At 45.2% G+C, this 25422-nt stretch overlaps 1 protein-coding gene across 2 annotated transcripts; it reads left to right on the top strand.

Annotated features, from left to right (window-relative positions):
- The first annotated feature begins 1345 nt into the window (after nucleotides 1-1345).
- LOC149470599 (uncharacterized) lies at nucleotides 1346-14315 on the top strand. 2 transcript variants are annotated; one of them, XM_089661881.1, is made up of 2 exons: nucleotides 1346-1469; nucleotides 13099-14315. In XM_089661881.1, the coding sequence occupies exon 2, from the start codon at nucleotides 13405-13407 to the stop codon at nucleotides 13957-13959; it is 555 nt and encodes a 184-aa protein (XP_089518007.1). In that variant the 5' UTR covers nucleotides 1346-1469; nucleotides 13099-13404; the 3' UTR covers nucleotides 13960-14315. The 2 variants fall into 2 exon arrangements, 1 of the variants encoding a protein (XP_089518007.1); XR_016308325.1 differs by lacking the exon at nucleotides 13099-14315 and adding an exon at nucleotides 9059-9232 and having other exon boundaries at nucleotides 1400-1469.
- Nucleotides 14316-25422: the final 11107 nt, after the last annotated feature.

The raw sequence follows: 25422 nt of genomic DNA, 5'->3' as shown, positions 1-25422 counted from the left end.
CGAGGGATGTGACTCCTGTAATATCAGGATTGTCAGCAGCAGTGATCCGAGGGATGTGACTCCTGTAATATCAGGATCATCAGCAGCAGTGATCCGAGGGATGTGACTCCTGTAATATCGGGATCGTCAGCAGCAGTGATCCGAGGGATGTGACTCCTGTAACATCGGGATAGTCAGCAGCAGTGATCCGAGGGATGTGACTCCTGTAATATCGGGATCGTCAGCAGCAGTGATCCGAGGGATGTGACTCCTGTAATATCGGGATCGTCAGCAGCAGTGATCCGAGGGACGTGACTCCTGTAATATCGGGATCGCCAGCAGCAGTGATCCGAGGGATGTGACTCCTGTAACATCGGGATAGTCAGCAGCAGTGATCCGAGGGATGTGACTCCTGTAATATCGGGATCGTCAGCAGCAGTGATCCGAGGGATGTGACTCCTGTAATATCGGGATCGTCAGCAGCAGTGATCCGAGGGACGTGACTCCTGTAATATCGGGATCGCCAGCAGCAGTGATCCGAGGGATGTGACTCCTGTAACATCGGGATAGTCAGCAGCAGTGATCCGAGGGATGTGACTCCTGTAACATCGGGATAGTCAGCAGCAGTGATCCGAGGGATGTGACTCCTGTAATTGCAATCCAGCATGAAAGGAGTTAACACTTTCTCAGAGCGAGATCGCTGATCGTCTGCTTATGCCTGAAACTGGCACATGCGCAGATACATCAAGGGGGGCAGATCCTCAGCTTCCATATCAGACTAAGGGAAAATGGCCGCTGGAGGAGGGACAGGCGGGCTACAAAAAAATGGAGGAGGGAGATCTAACCCACTGCACTGTAATGTGATAACTGTGTTTCATTGATAATAGACCAGGAAAAAATTGCCACCAAAGGAGGTACAGGTGGTCTACAAGAAAATGTAGGAGGGAGATCTAATCCACTGCACTGTAATGTGATAAATGAGATATAAATGAAATTAGACCAAGGGAAAATGGCCACCAAATAAAGGACAGACAAGCTACAACATAATGGCGCCCGATTAGTCTATTAAGGATTATAATGGTATATATAGGCAGCTGTACGTCCGATGGCCAACTCCTGAGGAAGTCACGTGATGTGATGTAACATGTAGAGTGGGACAATGACGTCAAGCTGTTAAATGAGAAGATTACGAGCCGCCATCATCTTTTGCTTTTCAGGTTTTTTCCCTGTTGTTTTATTCTATTCAGCTTTTTTTGTACCAGCACCATCTAGTGTCTGCTCTCCATACTGCACCCTCTGTATAAATCTGTCTGCAGTCACTTCCTGTCTGGTGTCACTTCCTGTCTGTGTCACTTCCTGTCCTGAGAACACTTTCTTCCTCTCAGCCATTTTAGATCTGCTTCGAGAAGGTCCAACAGAATCGGTCTCCATCCTGAACACACGGCCACCATAGGGCCAGCATGGGATCTTCTCCATGTCAGAGCACACGGGTAAGTCAGGTGGATCTCCTATTCCTGGTCCCGGCTCCTGTCCCTGCTATAGACGGACCAATCATCTGTGACTGAACCTTCCTCCTCGTCATCGATGATCTGGGTGTATTATTATTATTTATTCCAGGTACTTATATAGCGCCGTCAGTTTACATCTATATTGTACATTCCCATCAGTCCCCGCCCCCGAGGAGCGTACAATCTAGGGGCCCTAACTCACATTCATACATACACATACTAGGGACAACATAGGAGACAATTCACCTCCCAGCATGTCTTTGTAGTGTGGGAGGAAACTATAGTACTTGGAGAAAACCCACAAAGGCACAGGGAGAACATGCAAACTCCAGGCAGGTGGTGCCATGGTTGGGATTTGAACCAACAACCCGAGTACTGCCAGGAGGAAGTGCTAACCACTCAGCCACTGTGCTGCCCCGTGCTGTATATATCTCAGCATGTACTTCTCAGTGTTGGTTTCCTCCTCATTGCCGGCCATTAAATGGGCCTCAGAATGGCTCCGGTATTCCCTCCTAGGAAGGACATTCAGGCCGATCTCCCACCATGTTCCTCTGATGTGTCCGAGACAGAATAACAGGAGAGACACCAGGAGAACCCGCTGGGACCTGACACTCCGAGAACCAGAGTTATGGTGGAGCATAGACCCTTCCTGAGATACTCCTCCCTGGGAACGGTCATACCTCCGTACTCCTCTCCTGTACATACCCATCACTGTCATACCTCCGTACTCCTCTCCTGTACATACCTATCACTGTCACACCTCCATACTCCTCTCCTGTACATACCCATCAATGTCATACCTCCGTACTCCTCTCCTGTACATACCCATCACTGTCATACCTCCGTACTCCTCTCCTGTACGTACCCATCACTGTCATACCTCCGTACTCCTCTCCTGTACATACCCATCACTGTCATACCTCCGTACTCCTCTCCTGTACATACCCATCACTGTCACATCTCCGTACTCCTCTCCTGTACGTACCCATCACTGTCATACCTCTGTACTCCTCTCCTGTACATACCCATCACTGTCATACCTCCGTACTCCTCTCTTGTACATACCCATCACTGTCATACCTCCGTACTCCTCTCCTGTACATACCCATCACTGTCATACCTCCGTACTCCTCTCTTGTACATACCCATCACTGTCATACCTCTGTACTCCTCTCCTGTACATACCGATCACTGTCATACCTCCGTACTCCTCTCCTGTACATACCCATCACTGTCATACCTCCGTACTCCTCTCCTGTACATACCGATCACTGTCATACCTCCGTACTCCTCTCCTGTACATACCCATCACTGTCATACCTCCACACTCCTCTCCTGTACATACCGATCACTGTCATACCCCCCACACTCCTCTCCTGTACATACCCATCACTGTCTTACCTCCACACTCCTCTCCTGTACATACCGATCACTGTCATACCTCCGTACTCCTCTCCTGTACATACCGATCACTGTCATACCTCCGTACTCCTCTCCTGTACATACCGATCACTGTCATACCTCCGTACTCCTCTCCTGTACATACCTATCACTGTCATACCTCCACACTCCTCTCCTGTACATACCGATCACTGTCATACCCCCCGCACTCCTCTCCTGTACATACTACCCACCATCGTATCATCTGCAACTCCTCTCTTACATTTACTACCTGCAGTTATGCTCTTCTTCTTAAATTGGGGAATAACTCGATGACTTACATACTTTTCAGACCTTGTGAAATATTCTTGGCTGTTTTGAAAATAATACACTTTAATTTGTATTTCATGATAAATCCTGCCTCATCTCTGCCTCTCTACCTGCAGCCTAACAATGAGGTGTGCATGCAGCCACTGATCTATTTCTGGCTTTTGTCTCTCAGACATTCTAATGTTCATTTCTCCAAACGTCCTCCAGGACATCCTTCCTGAGACAGAGCTCCTCCCTCTGGGACAGGAAACACGTAAGCACAGTACTATAAATGGCGGACCACTAGGCCTCCCTCCTGAGTTTTTAGTGTTTCCTCTGCAAGGATGGGTGCAGTCATCAAGGAACTGATTGTCGAAGCCCTGGGCCCTAGAGCTTGCTGGTGGCTCCTGGTCTGTCTTACTTCCTCCTGCCCGATGTGATCCTTTCAGGGGAAGTGGGGCTGCGCTCCTGATATTTTTCCATGCCTCAGTGGATGATGACCATCGGGTGTGTCCTGGGGGATCCAGGACATTTGATGCCTGTCATTCTCCTTCCGGGGGGGGCTCCAGCATCTGATGCACAGTGGGGCAGAGTGACTGCCAATCTGGCGTGCGAGTAGCTGCAACTTCTGGGTGCTGTCCAGGTACCAGAAGTTCCTGCTGCGGTGATGTCGTCAACGGGCGCCTGAGACTCGTGGTTCCAGTCTCCATAGCAGCACTAGCATCTGGTTAGGCAGCCAGTCTGGTGTACAGACCCAGCAGAGCCTGTGGCGCCACCACAAGAGGGATGGATGGAAGGCACTGACAGTACTCAGGCATATCCTGGTCATTCAGGCACTGGCTCCTCTAAGGTAAGCTTGGGGACTCTGATCCCTCTTGCTGACCCTGGTGGGCACACTTCCTTTTCTTGCTCCCCCAGCACAGTGGTTTTGTATGAGGGGCCCTGGGCTGATTATTTTCTGTACTGTTTTTTTTCTTGCTTATTGTAGGTTAAAGTCCAGGACAAGGTGCAGAGTCAGACCCCCAAGAAGAAGTGTGCAGTTTGTGCAGCTAAATTGGGTTCAGCTTGGGAAAAACCCTTATGCTGCAATTGTGTGGCTAGCCTAATTAAGGATAAGTCATTTACAGCCTGCCATAAAGTGCTCACCTCCATTAAGGATGACATGTTGTCTACATTTCAATCCTTTAGATCCCTATTGGAAAAATGCAGCCACCACTGGATCCTTGGACCCAATCGGTGGGTTTGGAGGTAGCAGATGCATTAAAAGGGGAGGAGGACCCGGAGGAGGATCCTAGGTCCTGGGTAGATTCAGGCTCATAAGAGGAGGACGGTGATGTTTGCTCCTCCAGAGGTTCCAGGAACAAATTGCCCCTGGAAGATGTGGACAACCCCCTTAAAGCTATCTACGAAACCTTAGAGATCAAGGAGGAGGACGTTTGCCTATCTAAGCATGACCTCATGTATCAAGGTTTGTATGCTAGAAAGACTAATGTCTTTCCAGTCCATAGTTCCCTGGTTGATACCATTAAGCATGAATGGGAAAGCCCTGAGAGGAAACCCTTTTTCTCAAGTAATCTTAATAGGAGGTTTCCATTTGAGGATAACTGGTCCCAGCAATGGGACAAGGTTCAGAAATTAGACACCCCCTTATCTAAAGTCTCTAAAAGGACAGACTTAACATTTGAAGATATGGGGGCTCTGAAAGACCCTATGGATAAGAGGGATGAAGTCTTACTCCACAGGGCCTGGAATTCCACTTCCATCAGCTTTAGGCCAGCTTTCTCGGCTACCTGTGTCACCAGATATCTGGAATGCTGGCTTACACAGTCACTTCTCTCGGCAGGGACCTCCAGGCAGCAAATCCTGAAATAATTTCCTTTGCTGTTTAAAGCAGTTGGTTTCCTTGTGGATGCCTCGGCCAAGTCAGTTAAGCTAGCGGCTTGAACCTCTGCCCTAGTGAATTCAGCTAAAAGGGCATTTTGGTTAAAAACCTGGGCAGGGAACTCAGCATTCAAACTGCACCTTTGTGCCTTACCCTTTATTGGCGATAATCTTTTTGGTCCAGGTCTCGAGGAGGTTCTGGAATGTACAGCCCATAACAAGAGGACATTCCCAGAGAGTAGGAAAAGGTCCAAAATGACTCCAGATCGTTGTGCAGGTCTGATCTGCAACTACAGGAAACGTTTGGTTGAGGGTATTGCTGCCAAAGGAGGGTCAACCAATTATTAAGTCCAAAGGTACACATACTTTTTCCTCCCTGCACTGAGAATGTTTACATGTTATGTGCAATCAAACCATGGCAACATCTAATGTTTGTGCAGTATTATGTTCAGCAGACTGTGTTCTTCTATTGTTGTGATTTAGATGACGTTCAGAGCACATTTTATGCCCAATTCATGCAAAACTCCACGTATTCCCAAGGGGTTCACATACTTTTTCTTGCAACTGTATAATGTCACAATATAGGTGCTGCCAGGGTGCCCAAATCTGTTATATCTCCCTCCCAAATATAGTACATTTCAGCCCCTCAAATAAAGTGCATTCCAGTCCCAATTTCATTAGCCAGTTTCCCCCAATTCCCTTAGCACATTGTAATTTAATTAATAAAGCTCAGCTCCCATTTCAGTAGTTGTTTCCCCTGTCAGGATGACCTTCCCCCCTGCTGCCTCTCGTCCTGCCGCGGCTTTTTGAAGCCGAACCACGCAGGACAAGAGGTGTGGCTCCTCTCACCTCCGCCACTATCTTCTCCCCATCCTGCGAGGCATTAGGGGAAAAGATAGTGAGGTTCACACCTGTCTGCGGAGAGGTACGAACCTCCTGCGGAGAGGTTCTGGACCGCGGTGTCAGAATGACGCCGCACGGTCCCGACATCTGCACTGCATGCACAGGGAGTTCCCGCTCTTGCGGATGCCACCGGACAAAGGCTGCGCTCCGTGTCCAGGGGGGCGTGCCTCTTTGCCGAGCAACGAGGCTCACTGCCCACGGCCCGCCCGCCATTGCCAGGACGACCAAGAAGCGTCCTGCATCGGTTTAAGAGACCGATGACAGGCTCTTCCCGGTCATCCATTTCACTGCCAAGCCACCGAGGGATCCCAGATGAGACGGGACTCTTGTGGCCACTCTGCATACACCCCCCCAACGGATAAGGGGAGCTGCCGCACTGCACACCCCAAAGCTAAGGGGGAGAATCATGCCAGCTGCCCACCGCAAGCCCCAGAGAAGGTGGAGACCTCCACAAGCTGCCACTCTGCAAGCCCCAAGGATAGGGGGAGAACTACACCAGCTGCCTTCTGCAGGCATCTAGGACTCGGGGGGATTATTACCATGGACTATGCCACGCATACTCCGGTTTCAGGGCAAGTACTTGATGTCATACTGCCTTGCTCCCTTGTGGACCCGGGCACCCCTGTCTGATCTGTGAGTGAATGCCCCCCTGTTTTCCCTGAACTGTTCTTGTACTCCCTCTCCACCTCCCTGTTTGGATTACAAACTGCTGTAGAGATTTTAACTTTGCCCCTGTGGCTGGACTACAATTATTTTTGGTCCTCTTCTTGCTATTTCCCATACTTGGCACTGCCACCCCCTTGCAATCCCCCATTGAGTGACTGCCATTTGTAATAATAAAGCTTTGTGTGTTTGCCATCTGCCTTGCGTGTTCTGTCCTGCCTACCCTGCGTCACAATATACCTTCCTGTTTCCTCTGCATATTACAGTGTCATGCCACCACTTATGTATGGGGCACTGTTAAACTGCATCTACCCCAGTCCATCCGTATCTTACCGAAACTTAGAGTGGTCTGGGGCTTCCTAACTTTGCTAAATATTTCCAAGCTGCACATCTTGCTCAACTCCCTAAATATCATGCAGTAAAAGTGACCCCCTCCTATGGGTCACTATAGAATCAGTAGATTGTATCCCCTCATCAGTTGCAAATTTACTATGGCTACACCCAAGAGATCGTCGCTCACTCCAACACCCAATTACTCAACACTACCCATCTATCTGGGGCAGTCTAAAGTTCTGATACACCTTACAGTCACCCCATAACCCACTCATGGCATACCTCCTCCATCCAGGCTTTTATCCGGCATGGATGCCTCCATCTTCTTTTCATGCTTGTCCTAGAGCTAGTCTAGTTCAACACCAGACTCCTTTATACCCTTCCAAACCCTATGTGACTCCAACAAAATCTCTACCTCTGAAATTTTTAGATATCTTCAGATCAAACACTTGTATTGCTCCCAGTTACACATGAACACCTCTGTCCTAGACATGACTAGGTTTGGACACATATGTAAATGTGACCCCCATGCCAGACTTTTGATTTCCACCTTATATGCACAGTTACCAGCTCCACCACCTTACACTTCCATACCATATACATCCAAGTGGTAATGGGATTTAAATCTTCATTTGAAAGCGATTGGGCAGACATATGGTCTGCTGCAAAATACTCCTCCCAAAATATAGTTGCTATGGAGACTAACCACAGCACTCTCATGCACTGGTACCTGGTCCCTTCCCGGATCACTAAATCCATCCCTAATCCCTGACTTGTTTATGTGGCTGCTCTGAAGCAGGTATCCACATGTGGTGGACCTGCCCGGTTGTTCAAACGTATTGGTGCAAAATATTCCATATGCCTACAGTTCTTTATGAAGAAGTTACAGTATATATATCCATCCGGCCACTGCCTCATTTAATAACAAGCCCCAAGAAGTATACCTTATGGCGTGTCTCCAAGCTATGGATGGAAGGAAAGGGATCACCCCACCGGCAAGTGAGAAGAAGGGAGCATGAGTCAGAGCGATTCCAGTGTCAGCCAATACAAGTAAGGGGATGGATGCAGTGTGACCAAGTCCCAGTGGGTGGGGTGAAATGCATCAGAGGGCATGGCTAGAATGGCAGCTGAGGCCATTCCTCAACACTGGACTTGGTCGGTTGACCAGCGTCCATTCCTTTACTTGCATAAGGCCCAAGAAGTGACACACTGGCAATTCAAACTACTCCTGTAGGTCACCACCACGGCTTAGCAAACCATAGCGAAGGCCTGGAAATCCCCCCACCTCAATACCACTGAAACTAAGAATAGTGTCACTCGAGCCACGATACATGTCAAAGTAGAAGCCGTCCTATTAGACAGCGTGCATAAAAATGAACAACTATGGCAACCATGGGTTGAACATTTCCTACCCTCAAACTCTGATGAAACCTTACTCTCTTTGTAGTCCTGAGTCCATTAGGTAACCCACTACTCAGTTGCTGCTCTATACAGGCACACACCCTCCCCCCTGGGGACCTCCTCTCCTCCCCCCTTATCTGTACCCCTTTCTTCACTACTCTTGCTCTTATCTCTCCATTGCTCTCTTCCTTTTCACCTTTCCTCTCATTAGCTCTTTATCCCTTATGGGGGTTTTCCCAATTGGGGAACCTACACTATCAGTTTGAATTTTCAGTGAGGCGGACAGGTCACCCACTCGTCTGCCACTGGTATCTGCATACAGGTTGAAGTACTAAATCTATACTCCCACTGTGAGAGTACCAGAAATGATATTATAGAGTATATAACATGTGCCAGTCTCTACATTCACTCCCCCCTTGATACTATAGCACTGTTATCTCTTGCTGATGTTAAAGCAGAGCTCCACCCAAAAGGGGAAGTCCTGCTTCAACTAGTTGCCGACCGCAGGTAGCCAAATGACGACTGCACTGCGGCAGGCCAGTTCTGGGAGGCTGTCATATGACGTCCTCCCAGAATGCGCTCTCCTGCATGCCCCTGGGGGCGCACACCTGGCGATCTCCGTGATTGTTGTGTTCTATGACACGCTGGTCATCGAGAAATGCAATTGCCGGTTCTAGACTGCACTTTCCTCACCCTGTCAGAGCATGAGGAACGTACTGCCGGCAGTTGTCAGAGGAGGGATCATCAGTGCCCTGAGGATCGGTGCCCATCAGCGCCACCCACCAGTTCCACCCACAAGTGCCCATCAGTGCCACCCACCTTTGCCCAGCAGTGTCACCAGTCAGTGCCCAGCAGTGCTGCCTATCAGTGACTATCAGTACCCATCATCAGTACCCATTATCAGTGCCGCCTAACAGTGCCAGCTCATCAGTGCTGCCTCATCCAACAAGATAAAATGAGCGCTGGATAAACATAGAAATGGAGCAGCTGGCATGAAAGGTAAGAACCTCAAAACCCTCTAATCAATAATAAATAAAACACATGCAGCGCTAAAGGTGTGAAAAAAATGTAAAATCCTAAATATCATGAATGAAATGTATGTAGATACAATGGATAATATAAAAGTGACCAACTATGATCTCCATATCAATTATAGTGACATAAATAAATACACGCACTGAGGCGTATGGTGGAGTATAGATGTGATAAACGTCCCAAGTTGGCGTTTCAAAGTGCATACATGAAATATAAAAACGGTTAGTCTCTAATCCGTGTAATCAGTGCTGCCTATCAGTGCCCATCAGTGCTGCCTATCAGTGCCCATCAGTGCCGCCTCATCAACGCACATCAGTGAAGGAGAAAAATTACCTTCAATTTGCAATATTTTATAATAGAAACAAAGAACTTTTTTTTTCAAATGTTTTGCTATTTTATTGTTTATAGCGCTAAAAATAAAACAGCCAATGGGGAGTAAATACCAACAAAAGAAAGCTCTATTTGTGTGACAAAAATGATAAAAATTTCACACGAGTACAATGTTGCATGACCGCGCAATTGTCATTTAGTGTGGCAACGCTGAAAGCTGAAAATTGGCCTGGTAAGGAAGGGGGTATAAGTGCCTGGTCGGCAAGTGGTTAAGGACCCAACTGGCACCTTTTTGGGGGGGTAACCAAAATTGACAGGTACCCGCTCCCACTTCTGTAAGTGGCTTCCAGTTTGGGGAGCTCATTTAGAAGAAGCCATCAGCTAGAATCAAGCTCACTACTCTACAGTATGGTGAAGACCAAGGAGGCCTAGCAATACCAAATGTTAGACTTTATATTATAGCTGCCCAACTTCAACATCTTACCAGGTGGGACTTAGTAGACACATTAGATCCCATCCATTGATTGTTACTTCCATCAGATACAGATTTCACATCACTCTCACACTTGTTAATGGGCTTCAGATGGCACCAGTGGGAAAGGCATGATCTCTCATATATTTATTCCAGTCTTTTGACTCTTGCCGAAGACTTATAGAAAGAAATGGGAAACAGAGAAAATAATAGAGAGTGGTGGGAGGTGATTGTGACCTCCATACCTCTCACCTCTCTGTCCTCTTCACAGAAACTCAGTCATTTCTTTTGCATAGAGCTTTCAGGACTCCAGCTCAATTGTTCAGTTAGGACAGGAGGGATTTCCCCTTATGACCCCAATTGTAGCGGTGATGTCGAGGATTTGATACACGTTTTGGAGATGTCCAAAATTATTCAAAAAGTGGAACAATATGACCAGTATTGTAATGTTGGTGTTCAATATTCCTCGGGTGTGCCTCTTGGTCTCAATAGAGGAGGAATTATTTACACCTCCTCCTATTACAAGTCATATAGCAATAGTGAGGCTGCTTGACCATAAAAAATATCCCGATCTTGGCTATCATCTCAAACTCCCAGCAGACACCAGTGAATTGAGCAGGTGATCTCCACATCAACATGTGAAAAAACGAACGTATCAACATTGTTATTCCCCCAAGAAATGTATGTCTCTCTAGCAGAACTGGCTGGATACTCCTTGCTCTCTCTTAGTTAGTTCTTCATAGGCTTTTAAAATCTTAGCTCTTTTAGCTCCATAGAAGGAGAACGGCTAGTTGTATCCTACTGAATGGTGACTACATTGGAGACTGATACTTGGAGAATGATCCTGTAGACACAGGCCTCATTGAATGGTGTCCGCTATCTATGTACAGTTGTGTTCAAAATAATAGCAGTCAGACATCACTAACCGGATCAATCACTGTTTTTGGTAGAAATGATATTTCTACATGGCAAATAATTTACTAGCAGGTGTAGTAGAGTAATAGAAATCCAACAGACCCAACAGTCATGACATGCATGCTGCTGATTCTGTGTCATTGAATCACTCATTGAAAGGGGCGTGTTCAAAATAATAGCAGTGTGGAGTTCTATTAGTGAGGTCATTCATTCTTTGAGAAACAGGTGGCAATTATTGCCCTTATTTAAGGAAGGAAGGCAGCAAATGTTGGACATGCTGGTTACAGTGCATTTCTCTCTGAAATTCTGAGGAAAATGGGTTGTTCCAGACATTGTTCAGAAGAACGGCGTACCTTAATTAAAAAGTTGATTGGAGAAGGGAAAACATATAAAGAAGTGCAGAAAATGATCGGCTGCTCAGCTAAAATTATTGCAAATGCTTTAAAATGGCAACCAAAACCTGAAAGACGAGGAAGAAAGCAAAAAACTACCATTGGAATGGATAGAAGAATAGCCAAAATGGGGCGGACTCAGCCAACAATCAGCTCCAGGAAGATGAAAGAAGGTGTGACGTTCCCTGTGAGGAATGTTACAATTAGAAGACGCTGATGTGAAGCCAAGCTATCTGCAAGAAGCCCCCGCAAAGTCCCACTGTTGGAAAAAAGACGCGCTGAAGAGGTTACAATCTGCCAAAGAGCACATTGACTGGCCTAAAGAGAAATGGCGCAACATTTTGTGGACTGATGACAGTAAGATTGTTCTTTTTGGGTCTAGTGGGCGGAGACAGTTTGTCAGGCGACCCCCAAACACTGAATTCAAGCCACAGTACACTGTGAAGACCGTGAAGGTGGTGGTCATGGTGGTGCAAGCATCATGATATGGGGATGTTTCTCATACTACGGTGTTGGGCCCATTTATCGCATACCAGGGATCATGGATCAGTTTGAATCCATCAGAATACTTGAAGAGGTCATGCTGCCTTATGCTGAAGAGGAAATGCCTTTGAAATGGGTGTTTCAACAAGACAACGACCCCAAACACACCAGTAAACGTGCAATATCTTGGTTCCAGACCAACAAGATGGACGTTATGGAGTGGCCAGCCCAATCCCCGGATCTTCATTCAATAGAAAACTTGTGGGGTGACATAAAAAATGCCGTTTCTGAGGCAAAACCAAGAAATAGAGAAGAACTGTGGAATGTGGTCCAATCATCCTGGGCTGGAATACCTGATCACAGGGGCCAGAAGTTGGGGGACTCCATGCAACACAGATGTACAGCAGTTCTCAGAAACAGTGCGACTACAACCAAATATTCATGAAGTCATTCAAAGGAAAGCAAAATCTTCAAACATTTCTCAGTTTATATAGTGAATGTTTGAGTTTGTAAAGAAGAATACAAACACTGCAATTTTTTTGAACCGTCTAATATTCACTTTTCTTCCATTTTTTTTAGAGGAACAACACAAATTTGATGTATTTTCTTCATGTTGTGATTTGCAATAGAATGTGTCGTGTTCCCAATGCATTTGTGTGGATGGAAATAAAAGGATTAGAAGGATTTTCAGCTTTAGTCACTTTTTTCAACACACTGCTATTATTTTGAACACAACTGTATGTACTGGGGGGAGTTACTTGCCGTGTACAGCTGAATTGTTCTAGGCTGTTTCTTCTTTTCTCTGTTCATTTGTTTATAAAAGGTAAAAGTGACACCATAGACAAAGCAAGTTATTGTTCTGTATGATCTGTAACAGTGCCACAACTGCCTATACGTGAGAATGTATGACTCCATTGTCTGGGCTGAATGTTAGGAATACTGTGCGCACTTAGAAACTTTCTTAATAAAATCTATTTGATTAAAAAAATACTGTAGATAATGCTGTACATATTCTTTCTATTCATAAGATATATTTAGTAATGAGCATTAAAAATAGAAAGCAACTTTATGTAGCCCTTTATATAGAATTATTTTTTCTTTTTTTTTTGTACAGGTAGATTGATGAACCAAGTTTTGGGTCATGTTGGTCTTCATAAATATGGCTGAGTCACATGGAAAACAAGACATATGGTTGTCTTAATTGACTGAAAGTCTTTATTGCAGCTCACTGGAGGATTCACACGGGATACAAGTCATATCTGTGTTCTAAAAGTCATGGTTTGGATCCTCTTCCACATTGATCCAGCAGGAGAAAAGTAATTTCAATGTTCTGGAAGTGACAATGGCTTTACAATAAAGTCCAACCCAAGTATACATATGAGGAGTCATTTCAAACTACTTCTTATTTGGAGATTTTACAATGGAGAGAAAATATATCAGACACCAGAAGGTTCACAAGGGAGAGAAGTCATATCAGTGTTCTGAATGTGATAAAGCTTTTATAAAGAAGTCAAATTTTTTCAGACACCAGAGGATTCACACTGGAGAGAAGTCATATCAGTGTTCTGAATGTGATAAAGCTTTTACACAGAAGTCATGTCTTATCACACACCAGAGGATTCACACTGGAGAGAAGTCATATCAGTGTTCTGAATGTGACAAAGCTTTTACTGTGAAGACAAATCTTATCACACACCAGAGAAGTCACACTGGAGAGAAGCCATATCAGTGTTCTGAATGTGATAAAGCTTTTACTCAGAAGTCAAATCTTATCCCACACCAGAGGATTCACACTGGAGAGAAGCCACATCAGTGTTCTGAATGTGGCAAAGCTTTTATACATAAGTCATATCTTATCAAACACCAGAGGATTCACACTGGAGAGAAGCCATATCAGTGTTCTGAATGTGATAAAACTTTTACAGTGAAGTCACATCTTATCACACACCAGATGATTCACACTGGAGAGAAGTAATTTTAATGCTCTCAATGTGACAAAACTTTTACAGTTAATGTCGGTCTAATCGATCACCGGAGGATTCATACATTTCTGCATAGATTAAATTCTGGAAGAAAAGAGATATTAAAGAAGTTTCAGGTGTCACAAGTTTGTTTCACATCCCCAATGTCATCCCACAAGCTAGAGAAGAAGGGAAAAGATAAAATGTTACTTTTAAAGAAACAAACTAAAACAAACTGGAATGTAATGATTGGATGAACTGAGTTTAGTGTTTATGTCCATCAATACACAACTAGAAGGGATTTGAATATTTTACCTTTTGACAATTGTTTTTAAGATAAGCATCAATAACTAAACAGCTTCCCTCATGATTCTCATCTTTATCTTTTTTATGGAGCTTTGACTGAACATGTAATGCATTTTCATGATTCACCAACTGAGTTGTGTTTCCAAGCATTTTCTTCATTTCTGGATCCTGAGGTAATACATGACCAACACTGCCTCAGTACCAGAGACTAGGATGGGGTCTATTGTCATCTTACCAAGTCTCTGAAGCCTCATTGGGAGAGCCCATTATAGGTTCTTCCGACTAGTAATACATCATCAGCCAGGCTTGAGGTCTCCAGCTAAGCCCACCTTGTCCACTCCTCCCATTACATGTTCCATCTCCTCTCCCATTATCAATGCCTCCTTTCCACATTTCATCTCTCATTAATATTATTATACAGGATTTATGGCGCCAACAGTTTGCTCAGCGGTTTACAATATAACGGGAGACAATACAGCAACAATACAAGAGGGATAGGAGGGCCCTGCTCTTTGGAGCTTACATTCTAGGAGGGAGGGGCTAGTGGTACAAAAGGTAGTAACTGTGGGGGATGGACTGGTAGGAAGAGTAGAAGATTCCATTATTAGCTGAGGGCAGGATAGGCTTCCCTGAAGAGAGAGGTTTTCACAGATCGCCTAAAAGTGAGCAGAGTAGGCAATAGTCTGATAAATTTGGGTAGAGAGTTCCAGAGGATGGGGGAAGCTCTGGAGACAAGCATGAGAGGAGACAAGGGAGCTAGAGAGCAATAGGTTGTGAGAGGAGCGGAGAGTACGTTTTGGGTGATATTTGGAGACAAGATCGGTGATGTAATTTGGGGCAGAGTTATAAATGGCTTTATATGTTATTGTTAATGTTTTTGAATTTTATCCGTTGGGCAATGGGAAGGCAGTGGAGGGATTGGCAGAGAGGGGTGGAGGACACTGAGTGGAGGCCAGTGGAGGGATTGGCAGAGAGGGGTGGAGGACACTGAGTGGAGGGATTGGCAGAGAGGGGTGGCTGATACAGAATAGTTAGTAAGGTGGATGAGTCTGGCAGCAGCGTTCATGATAGACTGGAGCGGGGATAGCCTGCGATGAGGTCGGCCAATGAGGAGGGAGTTACAATAGTCAAGAAGGGATATAACAAGGGAGTAAATAAGTTCCTTAGTGGTTTCCGAGGTTAAGAACGGACGTATCTTGGAGATATTGTGGAGGTGAAGTCTACAAGATTTGGACAGTGATTGGATTTGGGACTGAAAGGACAGATGGGAGTCTAGGATTACACCTAGTACCCTGGCATGAGGGGAGGGACTGATGATTGTGTTATTGATCTTGATGGAGAAGTCGGGGAGGGGGCACAGGCTGGGGGGAATACTAAGAGCTCAGTTTTGGAAAGATTGAGTTTGAGGAAGTGGAGGGACATCCATTCCGATATGTCGCTTAGTAAGTTAGTAATGCGAGAGGAGACTGAAGAGGTGAGGAGTAGAAAGATAGATGTGTGTGTCATCAGCATAGAGATGGTACTTAAAACCATGGCAGAAGGGAGAGGAGGTGTAGATGTAGAAGAGTAGGGGTCCAAGGACGAAACCTTGAGGTACCCCTATGGAAAAAGGGAGTGGAGAGGAGGAGGCAGAGTTATAGTTAACGATGAACAAGCTCTGCAATAGGTAGGAGAACCAGGAGAGAGCAGAGTCTTGGAGGCCAACTGAGTGGAGTTTTTTGAGGAGGAGGGGTTGGTCAACCATATCAAAAGCTGCAGAGAGGTCAAGTAGTAAGAGTATGGAGTAGTGGCCATTGGTTGGGATGAGTATGGAGTAGTGGCCATTGGTTGGGATGAGTATGGAGTAGTGGCCATTGGTTGGGATTAGTACGGAGTAGTGGCCATTGGTTGGGATTAGTACGGAGTAGTGGCCATTGGTTGGGATTAGTACGGAGTAGTGGCCATTGGTTGGGATTAGTATGGAGTAGCGGCCATTGGTTGGAATGAGTACAGAGTAGTGGCCATTGGTTTTAGCAGTTATATTATTAGTGGGTTTTAGTAGGGCAGTTTCAGTGGAGTGTAGTGAGCAAAAGCCAGACTGTAAAGGGTCAAGAAGGTTTTTGTTGGTGAGTTAGGAGCTCAGGTGATTGTAGACTAAGCGTTCTAAGAGTTTAAAAGTAAACAAGAGCAGGGAGATGGGTCTTAAGTTGTTCAGGTTGGTGGTGTCCAGCGAGAGCTTTTTAAGTATGGGAGTGATGTGCGCATGCTTTAGAGGGGAGGGGAAGGGCCCAGTAGAGAGGGAGAGATTGAAGATGTGAGTGAGGGAGCATAGAATGGAAGAAGAGGGTGACCGTAGTAGTTGTGAGGGGACAGGATCCAGGGGGCAGGTAGTGAGACAGGCTTCTGAGAAACCTTAGTGACCTCTTCGGTAGTAGGAAGGTCAGAAGAGGAAAGTGTGGAGGGAGGTTTAGTATAAGTTATGCTAAGTGGTATGTGTTCCGTTCTCAAAACACTGACAATGTGTGGCTCTAAATGGACAGCTAAACCCTTGTCAGAATCTCCAGCAAACAGAAGCCCACTGCTTGTGTTGTCTACCAAAGAATCCAACTTTATTTTATAGGTGAAACTGAAACACAATACAATGACAGCATATCAGTATACATAGAATAACTAGTGTAACATAAATGACAGATGACACAGCAGAAAGGCACTTACAGGTGATGATGTCTCAAGCCCCTTGGGAGAGAAGCAAGCACACTGCATCCACAGTTAATAGAAGTCTAAAATGGCTGACGAACTTCATAAACCAAGAGTCACTTCCTGTCTGAGAGCTTACATATCCAGAGGAGAACTGCCATACATGTTTGCCACTAGATGGCCGTGGTACACTACATGTCCCATATAAGTAACTTTAATTCAATTAGCCTGTGAAGGCAACACAGTATGGATGTCTGTGCAGTGGCAATGCCCCTACGAATTGCATCAATCTTGTTTTTTAAATGATTTTTTAATCTCGTGAGCAGTGAGTGAGGTACTGGGTGGAGGTGGAGAAAGTTGAGAGTTAGAAGTAGAGAAGAGACGACGAGGACTGGATGACAAGCTATTGATGAGAGCGACAAAGTAGGCTTGTCTGGCAGCATGGAGGGAGGAATTGTATGTTAAGAAAGCAGATTTATATCGGGTGAATGCTTGGTGAGATTTGGTTTTACACCACATTCGCTCCAGCGCACGACTATGTCGTTTAAGATCTCTGGTGTTGTCAGTCTGCCAAGGTTGTAATGGTCGGGGCCGGATGCTTCGTGTTAGAGGAGCAAGTGAGTCTAATGTGGATGAAAGTGAACTGTTGTAGACAGCAGTGGCCAGGTCAGGGCAGGACAGGGGAGAGATTCTGTCATAGAGTTGGTCAGTTGCAGAGTGGAAAGGAGAAGGGTTCAAGTTGTGAAGGTTTCTGCAGTTGGTTGGGATGAGTACGGAGTAGTGGCCATTGGTTGGGATGAGTACGGAGTAGTGGCCATTGTTTTGGATGAGTATGCAGTAGTGGCCATTGGTTGGGATGAGTATGGAGTAGTGGCCATTGGTTGGGACGAGTACGGAGTAGTGGCCATTGGTTGGGATGAGTACGGAGTAGTGGCCATTGGTTGGGATGAGTATGGAGTAGTGGCCATTGGCTGGGATGAGTATGGAGTAGTGGCCATTGGTTGGGATGAGTATGGAGTAGTGGCCATTGGTTGGGATGAGTATGGAGTAGTGGCCATTGGTTTTAGCAGTTAGTAGATCATTAGTGAGGTTTAGTAGGGTAGTTTCAGTGGAGTGTAGTGAGGGAATGCCAGACTGTAAAGGGTCGAGAAGGTTGTTGTCAGTGAGATGGGAGCTCAGGCGATTGTAGACTAAGAGTTCTAATAGTTTAGAGGTAAATGGCAGCAGGGAGATGGGTCTTAAGTTGTTCAGGTTGGTGGGGTCCAGGGAGGGCTTTTTAAGTATGGGAGTGATGTGCGCATGCTTTAGAGGGGAGGGGAAGGCACCAGTAGAGAGGGAAAGATTGAAGATGTGAGTGAGGGAGCATAGGATGGAAGAAGAAGGTGACTGTAGTAGTTGTGAGGGGACAGGATCCAGGGGGCAGGTAGTGAGACGGGCTTCTGAGAAACCTTAGTTGACCTCTTTGGTAGTAGCAAGGTCAAAAGAGGAAAGTGTTGAGGGAGGTTTAGTATAAGGTATGCTAAGTGGGATGGATGTCTGTGCAGTGGAGATGCCCCTACGAATTACATGAATCTTGTTTTTGAAGTGATTTGCAATCTCGTGAGCAGTGAGTGAGGTACTGGGTGGAGGTGGAGAAAGTTGAGAGTTAGAAGTAGAGAAGAGACGACGAGGACTGGATGACAAGGTATTGATGAGAGTGACAAAGTAGGCTTGTCTGGTAGCATGGAGGGAGGAATTGTATGTTAAGAAAGCAGATTTATATCGGGTGAATGCTTGGTGAGATTTGGTTTTACGCCACATTCGCTCCAGCACACGACTATGTCGTTTAAGATCTCTGGTGTTGTCAGTCTGCCAAGGTTGTAATGGTCGGGACCTGATGCTTCATGTTAGAGGAACAAATGAGTCTAGTGTGGATGAAAGTGAAGTGTGAAGGTGATGAGATTGTGATCATAGAGAGGAAAGGGGGTGTTTGTGAGGTTGTAGGATATCATCTCATGGGTGACAACCTTTCAGGCAGGTCTGCGGCTGTGACACCAGCTAGAAAGAAGTCTCTGTTCAGTGAGAAAACAACATCCCAAGCTGATGCAGGCCTTCCAATACTGAGTTACTGCTGATTTAGGGGATGTATTCAGCAGTAAAACGTAAGCCCAGCTGGCCACTTGTGTTCCATGTGGTTCTGCCAAATGGGATTCCATCAGGTGAAGATCAGAAATCCTTGTTACATGTTTTCTCTTTCCAGCTATTACTCCTCTCCATAGACTAATCACACAATACAACTGCCAGAGATCTGAACTTACAAAGTGCTGAGTGTGCGGTCATATTCCTACCACTTCTTCCGGGGGACTGACATTCCTCTGATTGGGGTTCACAATAATCACTCTGAGTGCACACATCTCTTTTTGGTGGAAAGTTTGTAAAGAAAACTTCTTCTCCCTGGAAATATTACAACGTTGGCACCAAAGTGTAACTATGGGCAAAATCACTAATGACATTAATAATGAAATCTGTCATTAGCAGAGCAGGCTTTGTTTTTCCGAGTCTCCTATTGTTTTATTTTTTGTTGTCCCTCCCAGTAGATATTTTTTGTCTACTTCCTGTAGAAAATCCAAGTCTTTTGGGAAAAATGGCAGTTGGAGGGGTTGGGGCAAATCCTATAACACTGCTGGGGGTGCTCACAACTGTCAGTTGTCATTCATATGGGGGTTGGACCTTATAGAGAACCTGTTGCTGTAACTGCTGTAGAAGCGTTAGCTGAAGTTGGGCTTTACTTGTTGTGTGTCTTACTTATAACTCAGGTCTGCGACTAAAAAGCTGTTTGATTATTTTCAGCTAATTTCCATGTATTTTGGTGTGCTGAAAACAAATAAAATATTGAAAAAACTCCTAGACGTCATGATTTGCCACAAAATGCAAAATTGTCTTCAAATTTATAAAAAAAAAAAATTGTTTTTTTTTTTTTTATATTATGGGTTTTTAACCATATTTAAAGTCCAAATTACTATTAATTAATTCACATAAGTGCATTTAAGGTATAAAATGCCAAAAAAACATTAAAGGGATTGTCCGAATTACGTAAAAAAAAATATAGCACTGTAAATCTGATGGTCAGCAATATATACATAAGCTAAGCAAGTTTTAGGGAAACAAATTCTATTTCCTCATTTCCCTAGTTCTCTTCTGGCCCTTTGTTGTTATTTGCAGGTAAACAATCTCTGCCCCTCCCTCCCTGCAAAGGGGGTGAATACATGTGCTGCTCTGAGTGACATGTCTGACTACTGAGGGTAAGCCTCAGCCCTGAGTCTGTGCTTCTAATGGTAGAAGGGGTCAATCTTTCCTGAAGAATCCAGTGGGTGGGATACCAAATACCCTTGTTTTCTGTGTCCATGGGACAGTCGAGACAGACAAAATCACTGGACCAAGAAGAGGTGACAGCCGAGGGTAACTTTGGTACCTTCCCATAAAGTTCTTCTACCACCTCTCCACATAAAATTGGGTTTGATGAAGCAATTTGTAAAATCACTTCCAAGAGACGGAGAATGCTTCAAATTCAAATGGTCACCAACTTTCCAGGCCTGTCGGGTAAAATTGAAGGAAGGTGTGTTCGTCGGACCAGACATTAGAAGGCTTAGAGTTGATCAAGAGTTTGTCAATACCATGACGGATCCTCACAAAGAAGGGTGGATTGCATTTAAAGAAGTCGTACAGAAATTTTTAGGCAATACCAAAGATCCTCACTACAAAAAGATTGTCAGACAAATGCTGAAAGCATTTCAAGCTTTAGGTTGCTTGATGAGTTTGAAAGTGCATTTCCTCCAGTCCCACCTTGACTACTTTCCTGAAAATTTGGGAGCTGTGAGTGAGGAACAAGGTGAACGAGTCCACCAAGACATTAAAGAGATGGAAAGGAGATACCAGGGAAAATGGTGCATTACAATGAGTAGTAGTAGTAGTTTTGAGGGGACAGGATCCAGGGGGCAGGTAGTGAAACAGGCTTCTGAGAAGACCTTGAAGACCTCTTCAGTGGTAGCGAGGTCAAAGGAGAAGAGTGTTGAGGGAGGTATGGTATGAGGAATGCTAAGTGGGGTGGGTGTCTGTGTAGTGGCGATGTCCCTAAGAATTGTGTCAATCTTGTTTTGGAAGTGGTTTGCAATCTCGTGGGCAGTGAGTGAGGCACTAGGTGGGGGTGGAGAAAATAGGGAGTTAAAGGTAGAGAAGAGCCGGTGAGGACTTGAAGAGAAGGTATTGATGGGAGTGTCAAAGTAGGCTTGTTTGGCAGCATAAAAGGAAGAAGTGTATGTTAGGAAGGCAGATTTATAACAGGTGAACGCTTGGTGGGATTTGGTTTTACGCCATATTCACTCCAGCGCACGACTGTGTCATTTGAGATTCCGGGTCTGGTCAGTCTGCCAAGGTTGTAGAGGTCAGGGCCTGATGCTTCATGTTGTTAGAGGAGCAAGTGAGTCTAATGTGGATGATATTTACTGTCCTGCTGTAAAAGGTGTAAATGATCGCCCGCATGTTTCCTGTAGTAGCAGGGACTACAAACTCCTATCAGGAATATTAGGATGGGTACCTACCCAAGGGGGTCAACTTTTTGGATTTGGAGGAAACATTTCACATGGTTTCTTTCATTAATGACACCAATAAGGGGAGTCTCACTTCATTAACAATAGGAGAGCCAATCACAGGCCAGTAACATTTCATCCCCATTGGTCCAATGGATTCCTAGTCCTTCCAGATACATTGCTTCTTGTGTGTAAGGAGCACCCTAAAATGGCTTCCCTTCAATTCCACCCATAGCTGTACTTTAGGTGATGTTGCCCCTCCCCCATATCTGTAAGGGAAAGCCTCAATTTCTCCCAATACTCCCCTGACATAGTGCAAACAAAACCAACCCAAACCTCCAACAAATAACAATAGAAACAATACTAAGCGTAGATGTGCGGGCCGGGTTGGTAGCAAACGGGCAGGCAGGGCACAAGGAGCAGGCGGAAGAGTAGTTAGGTATAGCCAAAGTCAGGACAGGCGGAGTTCATTCAGAATCAGGGATCGAAGCAGAATCTGGATCAGGCAGAAAGTAGACAGGATGCAGGTACAGGGGCCCATGGGAAACATACACCAAGGCCCTGATCACAGGCCTGGCCATTCCTTAAATACACCTGCTGTAATCAGCCTCAGGTAATGGCTCATTGCAGGAGTGGTTGCTGAGAGCACCCGCTGGCCAGCCCTGGTACTGCAGCCTACAAGGCAGGTGAGTCCCACCACCACTGGCAAGTCCATTCCTGACAGGAAGTCGGGGTACACTTGGCTTCTCAGTGGTTTCCCGGTTCCTGGAGATGGCGTGGAATGAAGGGGTCCATGGAGTCCTGGGGACATTTTTTTATTTCTTGTTCACAACTTTTAAAAATCATTTTATTCCTGAAGATCACTAAACCCCAAATCTGATATATTCTTTGATAGCAGACACCCTATATAATACAATGTTGGGAGTTGTCATTTTCTATGTTACATGATATTAGCACAACAGTTTATGAAAGGCAACATTTCAGGAACAATATAGTAACGTTTATTTCTGAGCACATAAATGCAATTCATGACCTATTTTCTGGTGAAATATAAAAGATGAGGTTGTGCCGAGGAAATGGGATTCCCAACATGTCAAGCCGTAACACTGTGTGCACTTGGAACGCTTTAATAGCCCCTCCAGGTCATCAGTATAGAGTTACACAGGAGCACTGGTGCTCCAATCATTGCTCTCCCTCCGGCGTGTGCGCTGATATGTAACGTGTGGGGATCACTGTGTTCCTATGTAGGCGCCCCAATGTACATGTCACATCCTGGTCTGTGTATAGGAGGTCCGCTGAGCTCCCTCTGTCCTTCCCAGTGACACCCACCATGACAGCACCGGGCTCTGCTGTCCCACATGGTGTCAGGGGGAGGGGCACATCTCAGTGGTGGGTGTGGGAATGATAGGCGGCTTCACAGCCACTTGTATCACTTCCACATGACAGCCAACATTTGGATTTACTAAAGTCCACACACTCCCAGCTGTATAGCGGTGGGGAGTGTTGTAAAAAAACATGTCTGCAGCATTGTTAAATATCCAAATCCCCAGCAAGTGGCTGCAGGTTCATATTTTACCCCCCCCCCTATCCTGGCACCCTAAGATGGTTGCCTAAGCCTCCTTAAGGTGGTCATTGGATTTTGGGACCTGTATGTGGCAAGGCTGCCAGAAAGTCTGTCACTTGTGGTGTCCTCATACTGGGGAGAAGTAGCAGAATGTGTTTTGGGGTGTAATTCCACATCTCCCCATGGCGTGTGCCAGAAATAGCTCATTAAATGACAACTTGGTGTAAATAGATTTTGTTTTTCATTTTCCAATAACTTATGGCAAAAACTGTAAATGTTCCATGGACACAACATGCCTCTCAGCACATACCTTGGGATGTATCCTTCCCATAAAGGGGACATTTGGGGATGTTTGTAAGGTCCGGGCATTTTACTGCCTCAAGAAATGTGATCGGCAGTCAGAAAGTAACAGCGACGTAAAAGCTGCATAAATTCCATTCTATATCCCATAGTTTGTAGACGCCATAACTTCACACAGACCAATCAATATCCACGGATTCAGCTATGCTTCTACCAAAGACACGGAGCAGAATACACGTTGTACTACATGTATGAAGAAACCTGATTTTATGGGATATGTTTTATAACAAAGTAGAAGATATCACAGACAGGAAGCTCCATGTGGGAGGAATTATAGAGGAGACGTTGCTGGAAGTGTGAGCAGAGGAGGTAATGAGATTGTATTTGATCATATCTCCCATCACTCTCCTGGTCAGGCTCCGGTCACACCAGGAATTGTATGTTTCTCATGACTCCCCACAGTCAGTTTCCTCCTGCTCATGGGCCAATCGCACTGCACTTTGTGAATGGGCCGCATTGAAACACTGAGGACTTCATAATCCTTCCCATGGACCCCTCCGCCTTTATATTTCCCCTCTTACCATACAAACTGCTTTGGCAATGCTACAATGTCCTTTGTTCCTGCCAATAAAGCTCATTGAATTGAGAGGGAAAGAGAAAGAAGGAAAGATGGTGTCACTAATCATCGTGGGACGCCTCATTTGCGGAGTTCCCGGTTTTGTCCTCTAACCCCCCCGGTCACATCCAGCTTACAGTGAAGTCGTACGATTTCCAAGTCGGGGGAAATGCCAATTTCAGGAGAGACACCGATGTCTATGCCAATCCCACCAATAGTAGTGCAGGGACGACTTTAGAAATCGCTGCGACTCCCACCAAGTCACACCCACCGATATGACCCGTCATTGTGGGCAGTAGGGGGCGACTTGTGATCTGCAAGAAGCATAGCATGGAAATGGCATGCCGAGTGACACCCCATGTGACCGGGGACTAAACACTGAAAGAAGCGGAGTTCTCTCTCAGCCCACCTCCCTCTGTATTTGTTTCTTCCATAGAGAAAACCCTGAGAGTCCTGGATGGGAATGATTGGTTTCCACAAAGAGACAATCAGCAGAAAGAAATGTCCTGTGTTGGTGGTGTCACTGGAAGGAAAGAAATGTCCTGTGTTGGTTGTGTCACTGGAAGGAAAGAAATGTCCTGTGTTGTTGGTGTCACTGAAAGGAAATAAATGTCCAGTGTTGGAGGTGACTTCTCTGTAAAAGCTTTGCCACATTCAGAACACTGATATGGCTTCTCTCCAGTGTGAACAATCTGGTGTGTGATAAGATGTGACTTCTTTGCAAAAGCTTTATCACATTCAGAACATTGATATTCAGAACACTGATATGGCTTCTTTCCAGTGTGATTCCTCTGGTGTCTGATAAGGTTTGACTTCGATGTAAAAGCTTTGCCACAATTAGAACACTGATATGGCTTCTCTCCAGTGATATGTTTTGCCTCCATTGTCACATCCAGAACACTGAAATGACTTCTCTCTTGTCCTCTGAGGCTGGATCAATGTTGAAGAGGATCCACAACTTTTATGACTTTTAGACCGTGGATATGATTTGTGTCCCGTGTGAATCCTCCAGTGAGCTGCAATAAAGACTTTCAGTCAATTAGGACAACCATATGTCTTGTTTCCATGTGACTTAGTTGTATTTAGGAAGACCAACATGACCGAAAACTTGGTTCACCCATCCACCTGCATAAAATATAAATATCAGAATTCTATATAAAGGACTAAATAAAGGTTCTGTTAATTATTAAAATGTATCTGATACATAGAAAGAATATGTACAGCAATATAGAAATGTTTAATCAAATAGATTTTATTAATAAAGTTTCTAAGTGCGCACAGTATTCCCAACATTCAGCCCAGACAATGGAGTCATACATTCTCACGTATAGGCAGTTGTGGCACTGTTACAGATCATACAGAACAATAACTTGCTTTGTCTATGGTGTCACTTTTACCTTTTATAAACAAATGAACAGAGAAAAGAAGAAACAGCCTAGAACAATTCAGC

The sequence above is a fragment of the Staurois parvus genome, unplaced genomic scaffold (genome assembly GCF_062004578.1).
Source record: "Staurois parvus isolate SC_StPar_1 unplaced genomic scaffold, SC_StPar_1.0 ptg000035l, whole genome shotgun sequence".
NCBI lineage: Eukaryota > Metazoa > Chordata > Amphibia > Anura > Ranidae > Staurois > Staurois parvus.
This window is presented reverse-complemented; position numbering and strand designations above follow the sequence as displayed.